This window comes from Sphaeramia orbicularis, chromosome 14, assembly GCF_902148855.1.
Source record: "Sphaeramia orbicularis chromosome 14, fSphaOr1.1, whole genome shotgun sequence".
Lineage (NCBI taxonomy): Eukaryota > Metazoa > Chordata > Actinopteri > Kurtiformes > Apogonidae > Sphaeramia > Sphaeramia orbicularis.
In genome coordinates, this window is record NC_043970.1 from 43,196,314 (window position 1) to 43,218,140 (window position 21,827).

A 21,827-nucleotide genomic window follows, 5' to 3' on the forward strand; every position below is an offset into this window, starting at 1 on the left:
ATAGAACTTGTACAGTCCATGTATTCTCATGTGCAGACAGTGTTTAAAGTAGATCTGGTCGATCTGACACTAATATTCATCTGGACTTAAACCCATTCTATCATTAACCCCAGACTATCTGTGAAACTACAACCAACCAGCATTTAGAACTGGATTAGTCTGGATCAGAGACTCACACCTGGTCCAATGGCACTACTTTTATTTTGGAACCATGTGACCTGTAGACCAGTGGAATTAAAGGTAGAACACTAAAGAACACCTTCAGTTCTCCAGCTGTATCTACAGGACGAACAGTGAATAGAAATAAAATAAATGTCTGTTGTACCAAAGCATTAATGTACTTTAACTGGAATTATGTTTGAAATATTTATACTGAAAATAAATGTCACAAAATGTAGAATTCACACTGACGTTGTGTTTTCTGTAACAGACTCTTTAACTGTAGACCGGGGGGTCCAACATGTGGTCCGTGGGCTAAAACCAGACCGCCAAAGGGTCTGATCCAGTCCATGGGATGAATTTATGAAAGAATGAATGAAATGTCTTATGACAAATAAGTGTCATTTTAACGTTTTATTGATGTTTCTCAGTTTCTTTGTTCATTTTTGTGCAGGTTTTATTTTTTAAGTTGTTCATTTTTTTGTTATATTGTTTTTCTGTTCATTTTATGATTTTAAAAAAAATGTGAATCTGAACAAATCTGACCACACTGAACTGTCTTCATATAAATCAGTGTAATTGGACCAATATTCTGTTAATAAATTTTGTGTTTATACAGCCACTGTATCTGCACGTTTATAACAAACACGTATGAATGATAAACTGAGGCTGAATATTGGTCCAGTTACACTGATTTATATGAATAAATTTCAGGTTGTTTATATTTGTTCCAGTTATTCACATGTTTTGTGAAAGGATAGTTTGTAAATTTCAACACTTTCATAATATAATTTTACTTTTTATGTTATTTTCCTGGTTCTGAGCCACTTCAAATCATATTGGTCTGAATGTGGAACCTGAACTGACATGACTTTAATGTCCCTGATGTCCAGTCATTGTTCTCCTCAGACACAGACACTGGTGGAAAAAGGTTCATCTTTTATTTCAACATTACATACGTACAGTATTTACACAAAGTGTAGCAGAACCAGGCAATGACATCAAAACTACAGAAGACATTTGGCCCAAAGTGACATTTTAAGATTGAAAACACATTTTCACTGGTGAAGTTTTAAGTGTGTGTTGGCGCCGTCCCATCTTCTACGATGTTCAAACAACAATCGGAAAACTCCACGAACAGTGGCTCCTGCATGGCGGCCTTCATGGCGTCCTCTTTACTGTCGGCGGCATCTACGGAGCGCAGTAACTGTCGGAGGTGGGGGTTACGGAGGAGGTCCCGAAGCTGATCGGACCGACCTGAAACGCCACAAACAGGAAGTAAAGTATGGAGTTAGGAACCGGTCCAAATATTCACATAGATCTGTGTTCATATTAGTCTGTAGTTGGACATAAATAAATCTGTGTAAACTGTTGGATAAGTTCAGTCGTACATTAAATGTATTGTGTGTATTTGATCAGAAAATGAATGAATAAGTTTAGACCAGGATTACAAACAGGAAATCCAACTGTACGATTGTTCTTTCTCCATCACCAATGCAAATTCACCAAAGGGACTCTACTGTCCAAAATCCATCCCCACTTCACAGACATTATTTCTGGAGCAGAGGATCCATGGATTCACAGACTGACCATGAGTTCAGGGTCCTTCTCTGTGGTCAGAACTATGGACTAATGGTTGGATTGGACCTGGTTCCGTTCTCTGACTTGGTTGTCCATCTTGGACAGTGATCCTGCCTGATCTGGAACCTGAACTCATGGTCAGTCTGTGAATCCATGGATCCTCTGCTCCACAAATGTCTGTGAAGTGGGGACGGATTTTTATGTTTCTCCTTTTGACTACTTTCCATGTGAGCTTCAGTAAAATGCTGTGTGACTGTACCCAACAGCTGCAGCTTCTCCACAGGGACTTTATCGATGATATCATCTTCATTCAGCAGATCTTCAACGCTCCACGGATCTGTACATACAGCTGAGACCGATTCAAGGTTAAGGTTCACTCACTGTCCACGTCAATAAACACACAGGATGAAGTGTAAACACAAACACTACCACAGTACCTGAACTGGAGGCAGGTTTTACTTCAGGACCAGAAGGTTCAGGTGGTTGAACAGGAAGACAAGAATCTGAACCCAAAAACACAACTATGTGGATCTGATCTGTCACTGTGACACATGAGAAATGACTGACATTCTTCATATTTACCTTTATGCTTCTTGTAACAGCCAACTGAACAACTGCAAAAGAAAAAACATGCAGATAAGTTTATGTCAAACATCCAAATGTGACTTACTTAATACTGGAAATAAGAAGCAAAGGCAGCAGATACCCGTTAATAATAATAAAAAAAATTCTATATTTTTTAGCAGGTTATGGAATACACTGCATGATCTCTGGTGAATGAAGTTAGTTAAAATTGAGAATTAAATTTTTATACAAGGTGTTAATTATAAAGAAATGACGGCGTGCAAAAACCTTTTTGGCCTCTACGGGCTGCCGTCCCATGTGGAAAAAAACCACAATATTTATATATGAAAGTCAACATTTACCTGAAAATAGACCAAAGACTTTCTACGTTTCAAATAAGTAGTTTTAAATGACTTCAACCTTCCGATATGATCAACGAGCATAATATAATTTATTAGTGAGTTAATTGTAATTTACCTTTACATGTTGTATTCATGCATGCTAACAGCTAATGGTAAACACAGTTTTTAACTATAATATTCACAAACAATGGAAAGTGACAGCTGGTAACAATCTTCCGTATTATTAGTGGATGTATAAAAGTAATTATGTCCCAAATACTTATTTTAAAACGTGACTAATACTTTAGTAAAACTTCACCAAACCTGTCAGATGCTAACTCGGAGTTAGCTAGTACCAAATAGTAAAAAATATAAGTACTTACTATCGTATTTTGCAAGTTGGACATTTGTATTTTGGTGTTTGTTCCCGGCACACGTTGCATACTTGCATTTTTGCGACTAAAAATCTTAAAAATGTGAAATATGTTCGATGTTAACGACATGTGTCGACATGCGGAAGTAATGGATCTGTTTCCGGTTTGAATTGTACCTTTAAAATAAAAGCTTTGAGCGGAAATAAACAGAACCTTCTGAGTCCGTGGGAAAAATGTATCCAGATGTTTTATTTAATTAACAAAAACACATGGAGATGTACTTAAAGAATGAAATGCAAAGTGTTAATCTTCCAGTAAAACGGTTCCCATCAGTTCTTTTATATCTGATGTGATTCATTTTCTTGCTGCATCATGTGACACATTTGTTCTGTTAACAGAAAAGTTTGAGCTTCATAATAAACTGCTGGTTGTTTAATCGACAATAAAGTATCATATTCTATAAAACAGTCTTATGCTGTTTTATTACATTTATTTTCCTGATGTTTTGTATTTTTTTCTGCTTAAATCCATCTGGGTCTGAAACTGGGATGAGTTCTTATTCATCTACAAATAACAACAAACAACAGAATCCAAACCGGTTTGGTCAACATCCATTTTTATTGATTTCAAACACAGAAGGTCTTGTATTCTACACGTCTATCATTCACTCAGCTCTGACCTACATAGCTCCACACAGACTATTCCTGTGCGGCTGTAACAGGAGAGGCTCGGGTCTGGTTACAGGGTACAGTTCTGGACCCAGGCCCGGCTCCTGACTGGTTTCTGGGCAGATTCCCGGCGTCACAGCACTCACATCACTGGGTCGGGAAAGGCAGAGACACATGGCTTGGTCAACATCTGGAATCCAACCTGGATCTGTCCGGATCTGGGTCCAAACAAGAGTGAAAGGGTCACATTTGGTTGAGTTCAGTCTTTACATCACAGGTGTCAAAGCCATCTGAAGTGGATCAAACCAGTGAAATATTGTCATAATAATCTGTAAAGAATGACAAATACTAATGTTTGTCTTTAGTCTAAAAAAAAGTAAAAGTACATGAAAATGTTTACATTTACAATCTATCCTTTAACAAAATATATGACCAACCTGAACTGTCTTCATATAAAATCAGCGTAATTGGACCAGTATTCCGTCTGTTATTAAATGTGTATTTGTAGATCCACTGTGATCTGTGCGTTATAATGAACATGTATAAATGATAAACTGAGGCTGAAAATTGCTCACATTTCACTGATTTTTCTTAAGAAATTTCAGGTTGTTCATGTTATTCACATTTTTAAGGAAACTTTGTAGATGGGTCAGGTCCAGCGGTGCCATGGTTTCAGGTTTGGGGTATATAAGTGTGTGTTCTACAGGGGTTGGACAAAATAATGGAAACACTAACATTGTGGCATCATAGAAGGTGTTTCCATTATTTTGTCCAACCCCTGTATATTCCAGTACATATTTGTATGTACTTAAACACAGTAAGAATGATGATTGCATCAAATAAAATGTTTGACCAAAACTATCTTCAAATGTGCTATTACCTGGTTTCATACAAATGTCACTAACTTGGACCAGGTTTAGGCCAAAGTGCTGAACAACTCTGATGTGTTCAATAACATGAAACTACACTGATGTCAATATTTAGGAAAATATATTGGAATCTGTTGGACTTACTTACACAGTTTTAAAATGACACGGTTTTTATTCTTGATTCTGTTCTGATGAAAGAACCGATGTGTCTAGAGTACTAGTCCAATATGTTTAATACAAGCATTTATTCTACATCACAGGTATTTTAGAAACAGAATATTTACATGGAATGTGTTAGGAACTTCACCCTGTCCTAGATGTGTGTGTTCCTCTGACCCAGACCCATACTGCAATGGGACTGTTTTCACTGTTCTTATTGTCCTGGTTGTGACCCACTTCAGATCATATTGTGCTAAATGTGGAACCTGAACTAACAGGAATTTGTTTGAAATGCAGAAAAACAGGAGAAACTGTGTGTGTTCTGTGTATGTTCTGTGTGTTTTGTGTATGTCCTGTATGTTCTGTGTGTGTTCTCTGGATGTTCTGTGTGTGTTCACTGTGTTCTCTGTGCTGCTCTGACTTGTTGCATCATGTCATCCATGAGGCCACACCTGTTTTTCAACCCAGTTGTTTTGTTTCAGTAACCAACCCCCCACCTCCCCTTGGTGGATGTGTTCGTGGGCCTGTGTTCTGCCCAGACCCAGACCCAGAGCTGCCCTCCGGTCTCACCCTCCGTGGGTGTCAGTAGGGGGTCCCCGGGGATCCAGGTGAGGGGTCCCCGTGGGTCCAGGCGGTGCTCCTGGGTACATTCTGTCTACTGGCCTCGGGCCTACATGGACCACTGCAGGACCGGAAGTGGTTTTCCTTCTTCTAAACATTTAAATATGAGTGATTCTGGACCGGTACGGACCAGAACGGGCTGAATGTGGGTCAGATGTGGTACCTGTCAGGGTCCAGCCGAGGGTCACGATGAGGAGCTCTTGGTCCTCCTGCGCTTCATCTCACTGTTGTGGAACTTCTCCGCGATCTTCCGCTCGTGTCCCGCAGGGCAGTGTCGGTTGGTGTGCAGCTCCATCTCCCTCTTGCTCCGGCCTTTGCCCGCCGCGTGGCACGAGTACTCCCGCAGGTTGTAGTAGTCGTACTGGTCGTAGTACGCCTCCTCAAAAGACACCAGCCTCTCGATATCGGTCGCCATTTGGAGCGGAATGCAGCAGCGTCGACAGCGGTTCGAGAAGAAGTAAACACATGACGTCAGCACGACATTTTATACGCACTGTCACGTGACTAGGGCTGCGCCAAGAAGGAAGAACAAACATGGGGGGAAAAAATACATGGAAAATGCATAGCAAAAATATACGTAAAAATAATACTTATGGAAAAATATACACGTAAAAAATACACATGGAAAAATATATGCGGTACAAACATTACTAAAAAACACAGCTGGAAAAAATATATATGGAAAGATATACATCGAAAAAATATACATAAAACGAAATGTTCATGATAAAATATACATAGAAAATATATGGAAAATATGCATAGAAAATATACATGGGAAAAATATACACAGAAAATTATAACTAAAAATACAAGTGGAAAATATATACAGAAAAAACATACACACAAAAAAATACATGAAAAAACATACATGTAAAAATATGCATAGAAAAATATACGTGGGAAAAATATATATAAAGCAAAATATACATAGAAAAATACATATGGAAAAAATATACATGTAAAAATATGGATAGACTCCAAGGAGTCACATAAACTTTACTCTGAAAACTGCAGCTTCATTTATGTTTGTGTCACTAATAGTTAACGTGTTGCTTTCTTTCTACCTCTTTCCAAAGGTCAGTTTTTCATTCATTCATCTCTATTTCTTTGGGGTTTTTTCCCCATGCCAGTGTCTTTCTTAACACCTTCATTACTTCTATAGCAAAAAGGTATAAAAGCCTAAATGTAAACTCTGTAAAAGCATCACGACAGAGCAATTAATTTCTTCTCAAAATGTACATTGTTGAGCATATCCTTACCAAGAAATAATGATAATCATATCTCAAACAGATGAGTTTAAATCATATATATATATGAATATATGAATATACACACACACACACACACACACACATATATATACACACACACCCACACACACCCACACACCACACCCACACACACACACACACACACACACACATATATATATATATATATATATATATATATATATATATATATATATATATATATATATATATATACATACATACATATATATATATGTAGTATCTTTTTTTTATTGTATTCGATGTATATTGTCTTGTGCTGCTGTACATTTGAACATTTGGGGGATCAATATCATATATTTTATCTTATCTTAAATTATTACAGTAAAACAAGCTCTGATCAATATACAGAGGGTTTTCAGAGGCTTTTGTGCCATCTCTGTCTGTGGGAGGTTGAAATTATGTGAAGTCAATAATTTTTATTGATTTTAAGTATTTTCAACCACTATACTTTCCATGTTTGTGACAGAGCTTGCAACACTTATTACACTAAAAATGACTTTGTAGTTCATTTTGAGGCTCTCCACATTGATTTTATCATAATTTGGTCCTGCTGGTGTCCAATATATCTCAGGTGCTGCACCTAAGCCTTATGACGCAGGGTTTTCATTAGGTTTTCTGAGAACTTTGTGGAGGATTTGGACACATTTTATGAAGGGTTTGGGGGTCTTGCCATGAGAAAACCATATAGTAACCAATATAATTTTACATAATTTTTGACTGTTATGTCCATATCTTTGCACAAAACTGAAAAATGGTTCAGGGGGTCTCCAAATGCTGCACCCAAGCCCTATAACAGTAAGTACTGACTCATAAATAATAATAACAATAATAATACTAATAATACTTTTAGAAGTATTTATTGCAATAAGTTATGAGGTTGTGTAATTTCCCTTAAGGTATCAGTAAAGTTTATCACATCTTACACAAACAGGAAATTCATATATATATTTTATATACAATAAGTTTTTAGATAGAACATGAGAAAAATAAATGTTTCAAGGTTTCAAGGTTTTCACTGGCATGCTACAGTATGTTTATTTTTTATTGCAAAGTGATGCTTTGAAAAAAAAACACACATGAAAACATGAAAAAAGTGGATACAATGTCTGAAGACTGGTTTATGTTAAACAAAGCTCAGTTTTTTTTTTATGGGAATATTTAAACACAGTGTTGGAAGATATTTGTGTAGATCTGTTTCTTTTTACATGAAGGTAATCTCATGGCAAGATTAATTTACTGATACTAAAGCGTGACTCTGACGATCTACATGACTGCAGTACTGTAATACTTTTACTCTGGTAGTTTTACTGTAGTAGTACACACAATATTCACTGAACACTGGACAGCGTGCGGCTCTGGGGTAAGGCTAAGCCCCGCCTCTCACGCAGCCGTACGGGAGGACGCAGATGACGTCACGGCGCCGTTTCACTGGTGAACTCGCTGCGTATGTATGCGTGTCTCCACAGCTAGGCCGGAGAGTGATGGCGGCGCCCGTCCTGAGAGTGTCCACCCCTCGGTGGGAGAGAATAGCCAGGCTTCTCGTCTGCCTTTTGGGCATCCTGTTGTCTCTATACGCGTTTCACGTCGAGAGGGAAAAGGCTCGGGATCCGACCTACACGGCGATGTGCGACGTCAGCAGCTCCATCAGCTGCTCCAGAGTGTTCAGCTCAAGGTAATTTGAATTGAGCGGAGAGCGCCGACACTGGCGCTCAATGGAGCCGCTGCTTTGTGGCAGCGGGGAAGGGCTGCGCGCCTCAAACTGTCAGCCGGTCCACCGAAACGTACCTGCTAGTACCGACAGCCCACACACCTGGAACTGAAGGCGTGTTTGGAACCGGTCGGCGGTGGAATGCTCTGTGCTGTTTGCTAGCTTCTCATTTATTAAGCACATCATTAGCTGTTTAGCTCGATCAAGCTAACTTTGCTAACCGCTAGCAACCGAATTGTCAACGTTTTAGTTTTAGCAGCTAGCTAACATCAACAGTGTTCCAGTGTTTGGAACTGTGGATGGTCAGTACTAATGTTAGATAACCTTAGTGGCTGCTCTCTAACTTTAAGTGTAACTTTAACACTGAAGTTCCCTTCATTCTGCTCAGCCTGGTGTTATTGTTCTGAACGGAGTCTTTTCTGTTTGTTCAAAGCCTTCAGTTCTGTGTCTGCATCTGAGATTTAGTTCCAGTGTGAAAGTGGACTGGTTTACTGCTGCTGGTGTAGGGGAGCAGAACTCATTCCTTAGTTAGCAGCCCTTCTGTTAGCTGTCATGCTGCTGTCATTAGCTGTTGGGCTAAAGCTGAAAGCTCCCAGTCATGTTCAGCTACAGTGAGTGGGTCAGAGCCGGAGGTCACAGGGGAGTGAAGTCAGTCTGTGATCCTGACAGTTTAGGACAGAAGTATTGAACACCACTGTCCTGCGTGAGATAAACACACAGCTGTTCAAAAACCACTGATTCACCACAGGTTAAGTAGGTTAACTTGTGAAGATGAGCCTTTTAACTCCTGACTTTCTTCATGACACTGTCTGCACCAAACTTCAGGTTTTCCACTCAGGCTGTTTTGTGAACATGCATTCATGAAGGTAACCGCACCTACTGGGATCCTGCATTAATGCCTACAGCACAACTGGCTTTGTGTGGCTTATTGCATATTTTTAACATGACGCTGTCGGTCTGGTTGTTGCAGACTGTCCTGTGAATGTCACCTGAAATAAGCTGTAAATCATTTGTCGAATTTTTCTCACAACATGCTTTGAAAGGAGGTTAGAATTACTGGATGTCTGAACCGGCTGTGGTAAACTGACATCAGCTACTGATGTAAATTACACCAGGAGAATGAAGTCTTATAAAATACTGAAAGTGGTAATTGTTCTCTGATTTCAAAAAAAAAAAGAAAGAAAGAAGGAAACTTTTCCATTCAGGCATGACTGTAACTAGTTCTCAGTGCAGTTATACAATAGACACTGTGATTAAATCAATGGAAATAACACAAAGGTGTGAATTATTGAGCCAGCTTGTCGTCATTGTTCTGTCATCAGTTGAACATGTTTATCTTTCACCTGGTGAACTGATCCTGGCATTGTGTAGAAGTACATAATAAAATCCATTTATAGCTGTTCATAAACTAGAATTGATTTCAATATATGCTTAGGCTGCAAGATTGTCCTGTGGTCTCATACACTGGGACTTTACTTTTACTTTACTTTAATTTGTGTATCAACATATGAGCATGTAGACTCTGAAGCAGGTGAATAAAGCAAACTGTAACTGTGGATACTTATGCTATGGTTTTTGTTGTTTGTTTTTTTTTTAATTTACTTTCCTTGAAATGTGTGGTTTAAATATTGTGGTTTCAGTTGTGTGGTTTTCAAGGAGAATGCACAGATGACTCAAAACCAAACAAACTTAAAGTGGCATAAAAAACCAAAACCTGCCACCGTTCCTCTCTGGTCATTGTCCCTGAATCCAGAATATAGGCAGAGTTTGTGTTTGTTTTCCATCTCTGCAATCATACCTCCCTGAATGTGGATGTAAATTACAGCCTTTTGTGATTAAATAACTGAATTTCTATTACAGATGGTTGTGCAGCTCTACGTTTAGATTGTAAGGAAATACAAACATTCAGAATTTGTGATTTATCTGCTGTTATGGTGAAAGTAAATCTAACAGCGTAATGACTTTGACTCATATGGACTGATTAATGCTCAGTTTGTCCTCTGTCCTTAAAACAAAGTTCTAACTGCTGTCTCTGTGTTTGTGTGGTTTAGGTGGGGTCGAGGTTTCGGACTCTTGGGCTCAATTTTTGGAAATGACAGCGTAGTGAACCAACCCAACAGTGTCTACGGGATTGTCTTTTATGCTTTCCAGCTCCTACTAGGTAAGGTGTCACTTCAGTTTCTTTCTTTATGTTTCTGCCTTTTGCTCCAAATATGACCTCAGTCACATTTGGAGTCGCCATTTCGTCATGAAACTATACAGGAAGCTGATCATTTTTAGAAGCTGCAGTCAGCTTCTGTAATAAGGACACTTTGGAGGATTTCTCAACCCTGTGTCCACTGGAATGGGAGATGAAGGAGGGTGTCAACTCCATCTCCAGCTGATTTCATCTGCCTCGGCACCGTGGAGAATACAGTAAACCAGGAATGCTTAAGAAAATGTGCAGGACTGAAGTAAAACAAGTGAAGAAAATAAGCAAATAATGCGTTTAGTTTGGACCGGTCATAAATGGTTGGTACATTGGAGGTTTTCCCCACGCTTCCATCCAATCACATTCTCCTGTGCTGAGTCCACGCCTGTGTCAGTCATGCTGCTTTGACGTGTTTTGCTGCCGAGTGGCCTGTAGGCTGGCGTGGCCACCTGGTGCTGGCACAGAACAAGAGGTCCTTTTAGCCACAGCAGTTACCACTCATTTGACTAACACAATAGAGGCCCAGTTACGCCAAACTGCTCCCGCCGCCCAAGATTTCCATATTAAAGAAAATCCCACTTGGTGTCAGAGTCGTCGTTATTCTTATGGGTTCGGACTGTCCAGTGTTGGTGAGGAGGTAGGAGTCCGCAGCAGCAGGAGGAGGAAAAGGAGGAGGTGATGAAGACGAGCACATCCCAGAGTCCAACAGGATGGTTCTGGCTCGTAAACATCCAGTAGAGCAAGAGAAAGGTCCCAGAGGAGCTCACACACACACGGGTTCTACAGCACAAAGCTCCGTGTCAGACCTCTGCAACTGGAATACCCACAATCCACCACGCACCAACCATGTGACGGACCGTATGCTGTTGATTTTCAATAGTCAAATAGCATAAAATATGTTAAATTGAACTCATGCACAGGTCCAACCTGCCTGATCCACCTGGTTCTGAACATTAAAGGTCCAGATCCCGCGGTGACACATGTCCTGTTCAATAGTGTCTGTGTTTAAACTCAATAACTGATCTGTTTAATACATGTATGAATAGGTCTGAGTAAGGACTGTCACATGACACATGGTACAACTGACAGAAATAACATTTAAGGGTAAAAATACTTAAATTCCTGCTGCATGACATGCGAACTGAAAATGAACATCTTTTTTTTTTATTTTATTCAAATGTATAAAACATGCTGTTCTCATCATAAATGGATTCGAAATGAAACGTAAGGCTTTAGCTCTGATGATAAACTACTAGAATAAATATGATTAAAGTTAATAGAGCATTTACATGTACGAGTCTGAACAAATATTATTATTAAAGTTAATAGTGCATTTACATATGTCAGAAGTATAACTTTACATAATCAGTTACCTTTTTTTTCTACATGTGATACTGAAATGTTGTAAACAGTTCCATAATATAGAGTTTTTAAGCTAAAAACAAGAGCCAATTTGATAAATGATGGTGGAACTTGAATATATGACACTGATGTTCCTTTTGGTTTGATCTGGATCTAAAACATGTATATGTACATAATAGAACCCTCACCTTCCGTTTGGTGCCAGAGGAGTCAAAGACAGCGCCCTGAATCAACTGATCACCTGACACTGGTTGATGTTTGTGTTGGTACTGTCCAGTGTAAATGGACCTGCAGAACAGTCCGGATGGCCCTGGAAATGTTGTATAACTGTAAAAGAGAAAAACAGCCACGTTTGCTTTGTAGATGCTAGTGGATGAAGCCTTGGGCTCAAACGTGTGATGTTCTTTTTGCTGCCAACGCGATATTAAAAAACACTAACAAACTGGATGTCAAGTACTGACAGGTTCTGTCGATCAGGACGGTTTGACTGTTGGTTAAAGCTGTTGGATCAGTTTGTGTGAGTGACTTTTTATTCACATTTAACAGTAGTGAGTTTAGAGCCCAACAGGTCTTTGTATACTGAACATCCACTCTAATACTCTGACCAATATCTGATTAATATCGATCATGTAGACAGTCTAATCTGATCTGTTTGATCAGATACAGCAGTAATCTGATTACAGTCATTCAGATTAACACTCCTGGGTCTGTCCTAATACTCCCATGTCTTCATACATGTAAACAGGTTTATCTGTTTTAGTTCAGTTCCATCTGAACATGTGGAAAAACTAGTAAATCACAGAAAACACAAGAACAGAGATGACAAGAACAGGAAGATGGCTCCTACGTCAGTAGAGTTGTGTATCGGCAAGAATCTGGTGACACAATATAAATCACAATACTAGGATCACAATACAGTATATCATGATACTGTTAAAAAGGTAATTTTTTGTTTGTTATATATATATATATATATATATATATATATATATATATATATATACTTATACTTATACCCTTATATGTCACTAGACTTGAACAAAATAAAACCAAACAAATTGAATAAAATGAGCAGTACTAAACAATATGAGCTGAAGACAATAACAGAAGTTGGATTCTATGTCATTATGTACAAATGAACTCTGAAATAAACCAATAATGGATTGAAACAACTAAACCAGGGTTTATGGATGTTCCTATTTCTAAGGTGACAGTAAACACATCACATCTGATTATAACAGTTATTGGATTTATATGCTGATGTAAATGGACTCAGTGAGGATTCCTCTGTTTCCCATGAGGTCGAATACATGACAACAAAACCAAATAAACAAACGCACCAGTGTTGGTGTCAGGGCGGAGTTTCAGGGTCTGCGTCCTGACGTGAAACGATGCTGTTTCCTCAGAAGTGTGAGTCGGCCTCATGTGACCGACGAACACTGGTGAACTGAATGTCATCATGAGGACGTTCATTACACCAATGAAGAAGTGACGGAGGTTCACATATTAACCCTTTAACCCCTGATTAAAGGTGAAGGTTCACATATTAACCCTTTAACCCCTGAGCTGCTGTGAGTATGTGCTTGTGTTCTTTGTCTTCAGTGGTTTTGTTTTACTATGTGTTTTAGGGGCAAAACAGGTGGAATAACAGAAAAAAACAAAGAGAGGAACTGAAGTTGGACAGGTTTGGATTAAATAAGGCATTGGAATGGACATCAATAACAGATTTGGGATGTTGAACATCAGCTGTGAACTGGAACACACTGAACAACAAAAAGGATTTGAATTTGGTCCCAGTAGTTTTAATTTTGGTTGCTTTTTTTTTTTTATAAATCCAGTTACTTTTTGATACCTGTTTAGCTCCATACATCAGTTCCACAGTCAAAACTTCACCACAACACTGGAAACAACAGGAAAGACAAAAAACAGAAGGAAAACAGTGTTAAAAAAAAAAAAAAGTCCGAACCATCTATTTTTATAGTGAGTCAGTCTCACTCACTGCTCTGTGTTTTACCCCCCATTCCACAGCTTGAACTGAGCATGCTCAAATGTATATGGAAAGAACAAGGTCTATTCTATCAACACGACTGGAAATTTAACTATTGAGTAATCAGGTGAATTTATATGAATATTTAAATAAATCCCACATTGAGAATGTGTCACTGCTGATACATCAGGGGTTAAAGGTTGTGTGTGTCATGGTTGTTTTGACTAAGCCTTAGTTTGTGTTTTTCGCCGTAGGAATGACCGTCAGTGCAATGGCCGCCCTTATTCTCATGACGACGTCCATCTTGTCGGTGGTGGGCTCGCTCTACCTGGGCTACATCCTCTACTTTGTCCTCAAGGACTTGTGCGTCATCTGCATCACCACGTACGCTCTGAACTTCATTCTGTTTATTCTCAACTACAAGCGACTGGTTTACTTGAACGAGGCCTGGAAGCAGCAGCTCCAGACCAAGCAGGACTAAAGCTGTGGAGAACGGCAAGAACAACACCACAAACAAGTACAGAAAAAAAAAACACGAAAGAAAGAAATGTGACCTCTGAACATTTGACTTGCCACCAGGAGACCTTGCTTCCAAACAATGTTTATTCTGCTGTGTGTTCAAAAAAAAAAATGAAGAAATTTAACTTAAATGTGGGGCCTGACATCTCAATGTTGATCGCAAACACGGAAGGATTCTAAAGTGAAAGATTCTGTTTCTTTTAAATTTGTTTTTCATCGTTTAACGTTGTACTCGCCGGCTTCGTGGGCGTTGGGGAGTCACGTCGACCGGAGCCGCGGACGACAGCTCCGTTGAACAAAAAGGACGACGACAGCGGGACGATAAAAAGGGTGAATGGTCCTATCACTGCACAGCGGGTCTGCACTCAAACAGAACCGAAGCACGGTCCTGAAATTAGACAAACGCTCATTAGGTTCTGATCCGGATTTGCAGGTTGGGTTCTGTAGCGGGACGGGACGGGACAGGGGGGACAAAACGAACACCATTTATTATGTAGTTGTTTTTTTCATGTTTACACTCAGTAGTGAAGAGGACCACTAAAGGTAAAGGCGGGAAAATGTGAGCGGGTGTGTGTAGATCCGTCAGATTGTTTGTTTGTTTGTTTGTTTGTTTGTTTGTTTTTTTGCGATTGTGTAAATAGCTGCTGAGCAATATTCCAGCCTAGATTGTGATTTAGTGTCGACACAGACCTTAAGGAAACACAACTCTAATACATCTGGAACGTAGAGCGCTGGAGGCGGGGGTTAGGCGAGTCAGCGGGGACGCCGTTACTTCCTGTCAACCTGGTTCAGGCGGTTCAGAGTCGAGTGGATTTCATCTGAAGACACCGAGGGTTAAGCAGACGGTGAAAAGCATTCCTGACCACGACACCAGTGGGATCCATTAAGACTAATGTGCCTAAAGGAGTGAATTACCTTTTTTTTTAATGTTATTTTTTGAGGTGGGGTTGGGGGTGGGGTTGGGGGCGGGGTCATGTCATGTTACTGTCATAGGTCCAAGGCTTTATTTTTCTGATCACAGTTTTGTAAATGAAGATACCAGTCAAGTGTTTTCCCTCCGTCTGAGGCTGAACAGGTAGCATCGGCTGCTACACTGTGATCGTCTGCTCGGCGTCTGCTGGCGTCTGCTGGCGTCTCATAGATCCACCGCTCCTCCTCCGGCCCGAGGACATGTAGTTGAACGGTAACGGTGATCTGGTCCAGTTGAGTTACGGTTCAGGTACAGGAACAGAAAACAGGAAGAGCTGCTTGTTGACATGAATGAGGCGTCCGACTCTGACAAAACCAAGCCATAAGTGTGATGTAGTTTTTCTCCAGTAGGGGGGAGGGGGGTCACTGAGGGTGTAGACCAGGGGGTCAAACATACGGCCCGTGGGCCAAAGGCGGTCCACCAAAGGGCCCAGTTCGGCCCGCAGGATGAATTTGCAAAGTGCAAAAATTACGCTGAAGATATTAAACATCAAGGTTTAATGTTAAAAAGAAAAAAAAAAGTAAAATTACACGATGAAAATATTCACATTTATTAACTATCATTCTTTCATTCATTTTCTGAACCCGCTTTATCCTACTAGGGTCACGGGGGTTGCTTGGAGCCTATCCCAGCTATGTAGCTGGGATAGGCTCCAAGCGGTGTAGCTCCAAGCCTGTAGCTGGGATTAAATATCATTTCACAATAAAATGTGAAAAATCTGCAAAAATCTGAACGTGAAATGTCTAAAGGAAAAGAAGTGCAATTTGAACAATCTTCTGCCTGTTACTAAATGTTCTGTGTATTAGACTGACTGTAAGGTGTGTTAATAATCAGCAAAGACCTAACATTGCTGAAATTGCACTTATTTTTCTCGAGAACTTTCACGTTAATGGTTGTTCGCATTTTCATCATGTAATTTTACTTTTTCACACTTAAAGGAAAAAAACAGTTTCTGTGGATTCTTTCTCTGTTGTTTTTGTATAGTTTTCCTGGTGCAGATGGTTTTCTGTTGTAGACACTGAAACTCTTCATGGATCCAGAGTCTGGGATGGGCGTCCACAGCCTCTGCAGCGTCTCTAAAACCTTCAGTATTTGGAACATTCAGCACAAACTCATAGACTCGGAGGTAGACTTAGTCTGTTTTCCATCCAGAATCCACTGGTTTTCCACCAGGTCTGTCCTCTGCAGACGCTGGGTCTCTGATCTCTGTTGGACAATCAGACACTGTCCAACGTCCTCATTCTCACCGTGTTCATGTGGTTCAGGCGTCATAGTTCCATCACTTCTCGTCATGTTCAGTAGAAGATACTTTTTTTGGGGGGGGGGCTTCCTGTGATGATTTAACCCATAAAGACCCAAACATCCACCATTGACCAAAACCTCAATTATTCATAGGATAAAAGGTACAAAAACTTGAAAAATTAGCCAAAAGACCTTCAAATATGGCATAAAAGTGAACAGATCCTTCTAAAGTGAAGAAAAAAGTTCATCTTTTCATGGTCATCAAATATGACCATATTTGGACGTTCAGAGGCTCCATAGTTACCGTGGAAACACCGTCATCTTTTCCAACATTGACTCCCCAGTCAAACCCATGGAGTTGGATCAGTGACAGTGGATGGACACACTGGGTTTATGTTCAGTTAATGACAGATTGAACTGAAAAAGACACTGTTTTTTCAGTTTGATCTGTTTCTGATATAATAACCACCAACTTTAATCTGAGCTTTAATGAACATCTATATTAAATATATGAAATGAAATGTAGGAAGTACAGGATTTACACCGAAAAATGCAAAATACAGAGGATAATGTTATAATAAATGGTGATAAATCAGTGAATAAAGGTTAGATATAAAGTAAAACTCCTCTGTGAGCTGATACAAAAGTATGTGTGGGTCTTTATGGGTTCGATGGTCATCGTCGTGCTTGTAAATGTAGATACAAACTGCTGGGTTTTTTTCTGTTTATGATCAGTTCAGTTTAGGCTGTTTTTATAGTTGGTACTGTTTTCCAAAAGCAAATCAAGTGTTGACAGTGTCTCAAACATGCAACGGTTTGGTTCCAGACATTTAAAGTGGTCGACAGATGGAGGGAATGGGCGGTCAGTGACGCCTGCGCACGCCGCCATAGCCCAGGGAAGGATATCCACATTTGGACATGTGTTCCACGCGTTCTGACCTGGACTTTCATTGATCATGTGACCGTGTGACTGTGATGTGTTTGTGGAAAATGGTTGATGATGTAAAGCTATGACCGTGGGGGGGCCTTGGTTCAGCGCTGCTCCTTTGGATCTTGCCTACACAGTATTACCGCCTCACACTCACATCAGGGTGGGGGGGTCTGTCTCCACAGCAGTAGGTGGACCAGGTCTGTCCTCTGCAGATGCTGTGTCTCTGATCTCTGTCCGTTGGACAATCGGACACTGTCCAACGCCCTCGTTCTCACCGTGTTCATGCGTTGTGGGGGGGCGGGGTCAGAGTATTGTCTGTCAACCGCCCGGTCAGTTATGATGTCATGAGCTGTGATGGTTTAACCCAGGGGTGTCCAACATACGGCCCGAGGGCCAAAACCGGTCCGCCAAAAGGGTCCAGTCCGGTCCACGGCATGAAAATACAAAATGACACTGAAGATGTTAACGATGACGGATGTGAAATACAGAATGAACATATTTACATTTAGAAACTGTCCTTTAACAATAAAATGAGAATAACCTGAACAAATATGAACAACCTGACATGTTTTAAGAAAAAGAAACCAAAAAAAACTTCAATTTTACCACAATAATAGATCTATGTGATCTGTTCTTTGTGTTAATAATAAACTGAGACATAATATCGTTGAAATTGTTATTCTAGTTCCATACTCCATAAATGGACCAATATTCTGCCTGTTTCCACATGTTTGTGTAACATTGTGTCTAATGCACATGTTTTAATGATCACTTCAGGCATAATATTGTTAAAATTGCACTTATTTTTCATAAATGTCAGGTTGTACATATAATAATAATAAGGTTGTTCATGCTATTCATATTTTCATGCAGCAGTTGGACTTTTTTTTTCCACACTAAAACAGTGAAACCTTTGGATTCTTATGTAAAGGTTTATGTACCCATTATTAGACTGGTCCGACCCACCTCAGATCACATTGGCCTGTATGTGACCCCTGAACTAAAACAAGTTCAACTGCCCTGATTTAACCCAGCAAGACCCAAACATCCACCAGAACCATCGACCAGAACCATCCACTAATGGAATGGTTTAAAACCTGTTGATCCACTAATCCTACCAATGCATGTTAATAATTGGTGTAAAATACACTTTTACCTCAATTATTCATAGGATAAAATATACAAAAACATGTAAAATGAGCAAAATACTAGAAAAATGAGGAAAAACAGATCCAGATAAAAGTGAACAAATACTCCTAAAGTGAAGAAAATGAGCCGAAGTTCATCATTTCATACCATCCATCCATGTTTTTTTCCATCTCTGCTCAGTTTGACGGATGCGGTTTTTGTGTCGGTTTTCAAACCTCTCTCCGAAGACCTCAAAGGTTGTGGTTTTAGGGAAGAAAGTGGAAGTGACGTGACTGTAGTTGTCCTGTGGGTGGAGTCGGCGTCGACTGTGAAGCGGGCCCACGTAGGCGTCCTTCGGATCCGTTCATGGTTCCATCACGGTTCCACCAGATGCGTGCGGTTACTTTAAACAGACAGGTTCATGAACGCGGAGGTCAGATCTGAGGCGGAAACGGTCAAAAAATAAGGAACGCCCACAACGCATCTTCACAGATCCATTGAAGCCCAGAGGTATAACTGCCATGTTAGTTGCATCACCAACGCCAACAAAAGTGCCTTCTGTTTGATCACTAGGCCTTGAGCCAAAGACGAGCAACAGTAACAGCCTTGAAACTGAAGAATGGGAACCGTCACGGGCACTTGTGCTCGCACTCCAAACAACCAAACCCCAAAAATTGGTCATGTCCAAAGCAGCAGCATCAGCAGCGGTGGTGGTGGTATCAGTGCACAGTCCAGATGAAGGCCCGGTCCACTCAGCGGCTGCTCCCCTTTTCCTTCGTTAACTCCACTCTGATGGTCTTTAGTTTTGTCTGGGTAGGACACGTCTGTTCACCGAGAAGACGCTCTGTCTAAAAACGATTGTAACGCTGGTTTTCATGGTTAATTCTGCCCTTTAGCTGTTTAGACTGTTAACACTCTGGGTTATTTTAGTATCAGATATAACAGAACAGGTGGGGGTGGGGGGGTTGGATCCATGTGTCGGCAGAAACTGTTGATTCCGTTTCTTTGTGGAGGAAATCGTTCTGGGTTTGCTTCTGTGTTGCCAAATATGTTTTAAAATGCTGTATTTTCTTACATGGACAAGTGTTACACGAACGGGAGGAGGGTGGAGGAAAAAAAAAGAACCTGTTGAAATCCGACGTACCTTAAGGGAAACTGTGGAAACGTTTGACATAAAAAAAAAAAAACCTTTTTAATTGTGTCATTGTCATGTGGAAATGATCTACCATTAAAACATTCCCTCTGAAAACACCTGTGGAGTGGATTCATTCACCTGTGAGTCATGAGCTGCCGTCAGAACATGCCCAGACAGACCATAATAACACACGCCCACACTGGGCAAACAGGACCAACAGGGTCAAAGGTCGACACAATCACGAGATGGTACAACGATGTGGGTGGAGTTTATGAACCCTGAGACGTTCATGACAGATTGATTCTTTTCCTTTGATTAAAACGTGAACCACATCGTCCTGTTTTTAGCTTTGGGCGACAATAACACATCACACGTGATCAGTATTTGACAGTTTAAAGGAAGTAATTAGTGGTTTTAAAATATGAAAATAATCTGTCTCTGATGGTGTGATGAAAACAACAGATGGTTATTGGTGGTTTTAACCCTTAAAGACCCAGAACAATCTACTGTTCTAAACTGTTTAATACCTGCTGATCCACTAATCTGATCAATAATTGGTGTAAAATACAGTTTTACCTCAATTATTCATAGGATGAAATGTACAAAAAATGTGTAAAATGAGCAAAATACTTGAAAAATAAGGAAAAATTTACCAGAAAAACTTTAAAATATGGCATAAAAGTGAAAAAAAATCCTTCTAAAATGAAAATGAGCCAAATGCTTCAAAAATTAGCAGTTGATCATTTCATACCATCCAGAACCCTGTGTTTACTCAGTTAACCCTCAAAAACCAGAACCATCTACTGATCTGAACTGTTTAATACCGGTTGATCCACTAATCCTATCAATCCATGTCAATAATTGGTGTAAAATACAGTTTTACCTCAATTATTCATGGATGAAATGTACAAAAAATGTGTAAAATGGGAAAAAAAAAGAATACTTGAAAAATAAGGGAAAAATTAACCAAAAGACTTTCAAGTATGGCATAAAAGTGAAAAAATCCTCTAAATTGAGGAGAAAAGGAGCAAAATACTTGAAAAATGAAGAAAATGTGTCATTTCATACCATCCAGAACCCCGTATTTAGTCTGTTGACCCTCAAAAATTAAAACCATCTACTGATCTAAACTGTTTAATACCTGTTAATCCAATAATCCTATGAATACATGTCAATAATTGGTGTAAAATAGTTTTACCTCAGTTATTCATAGGATGAAATGTACAAAAAATGTGTAAAATGAGCAAACTACTTAAAAAATAAGGAAATAATTGACCAAAAACCTTGAAATTGGGCACAAAATTGAAAAAATCCTTTTAAATTGAGGAGAAAAATGGCAAAATACTTGAAAAATGAGGAAAATGTCATTTCATGCCATCCAGAACCCTGTATCTATTCAGTTAACCCTCAAAAACTAAACCATCTACTGATGAAACTGTTTAATACCTGTTGATCCACTAATCCTATCAATACAATAATTCACCAATAATTGGTGTAATTCACCAATAATTGGTGTAAACTACAGTTCTTCATCTTTTCATGGTCATCAGATTTGACCATATTTGAACGTTCAGAGGCTCCGTAGTTACCATGGAAACACTGTCATCTTCTCCAACTCCGTGGTTTTACTGGTGAATCCTCATGAGTTCAATCACTGCTAAATGTTCTGATGATCACCTGGTCATTATGAACTGTTTAGAACCAGCAGCAGAACCGACACCATCCCACAGAACCAGACCAATTCAGCCTGAGCTTTGAGTTCATTTTAATAGATTCATACAGATGCATCTCCCATCATTTTATTTATACAAAAATAGGATTTGTTTCAGCCTTTTGATTAAAGTTACATATAAAAAAATGCATTTAAACATTCAGGTTCACATTCATCCAGAACATCTGAGGACAAACCTTTAAAAACACAACATGAACAGGATTAAAACACAGACTTGTGTTGCCTTCAGGTGCTGTTGGAATTATATTACGAACTCAGAAGTTATGTGAACGCCCCCACACATCCTAT

General features: G+C 39.6%; 3 protein-coding genes across 4 annotated transcripts; 1 reads left to right on the plus strand and 2 right to left on the minus strand.

Annotated features, from left to right (window-relative positions):
* Nucleotides 1-1,077: 1,077 nt before the first annotated feature.
* On the minus strand, nucleotides 1,078-3,270 carry znhit3 (zinc finger, HIT-type containing 3). 2 transcript variants are annotated; one of them, XM_030154052.1, is made up of 5 exons: nucleotides 3,029-3,270; nucleotides 2,323-2,354; nucleotides 2,178-2,243; nucleotides 2,000-2,077; nucleotides 1,078-1,416 (listed from the first exon to the last, which is right to left on the minus strand). In XM_030154052.1, the coding sequence occupies exons 1-5, from the start codon at nucleotides 3,094-3,096 to the stop codon at nucleotides 1,232-1,234; spliced, it is 429 nt and encodes a 142-aa protein (XP_030009912.1). In that variant the 5' UTR covers nucleotides 3,097-3,270; the 3' UTR covers nucleotides 1,078-1,231. The 2 variants fall into 2 exon arrangements, with proteins under 2 accessions (XP_030009912.1, XP_030009911.1); XM_030154051.1 differs by having other exon boundaries at nucleotides 2,000-2,089; nucleotides 3,029-3,258.
* A 345-nt stretch (nucleotides 3,271-3,615) lies between these two features.
* Nucleotides 3,616-5,812, minus strand: LOC115432944 (nuclear protein 2-like). The gene is made up of 2 exons (XM_030154053.1): nucleotides 5,500-5,812; nucleotides 3,616-3,905 (listed from the first exon to the last, which is right to left on the minus strand). The coding sequence occupies exon 1, from the start codon at nucleotides 5,749-5,751 to the stop codon at nucleotides 5,521-5,523; it is 231 nt and encodes a 76-aa protein (XP_030009913.1). The 5' UTR covers nucleotides 5,752-5,812; the 3' UTR covers nucleotides 3,616-3,905; nucleotides 5,500-5,520.
* A 2,257-nt stretch (nucleotides 5,813-8,069) lies between these two features.
* LOC115432940 (vitamin K epoxide reductase complex subunit 1-like protein 1) lies at nucleotides 8,070-14,546 on the plus strand. Its single transcript, XM_030154049.1, has 3 exons — nucleotides 8,070-8,306; nucleotides 10,394-10,503; nucleotides 14,137-14,546. Exons 1-3 carry the CDS (start codon nucleotides 8,116-8,118, stop codon nucleotides 14,361-14,363), a joined length of 528 nt encoding a protein of 175 aa, XP_030009909.1. The 5' UTR covers nucleotides 8,070-8,115; the 3' UTR covers nucleotides 14,364-14,546.
* The last annotated feature ends 7,281 nt before the right edge of the window (nucleotides 14,547-21,827 follow it).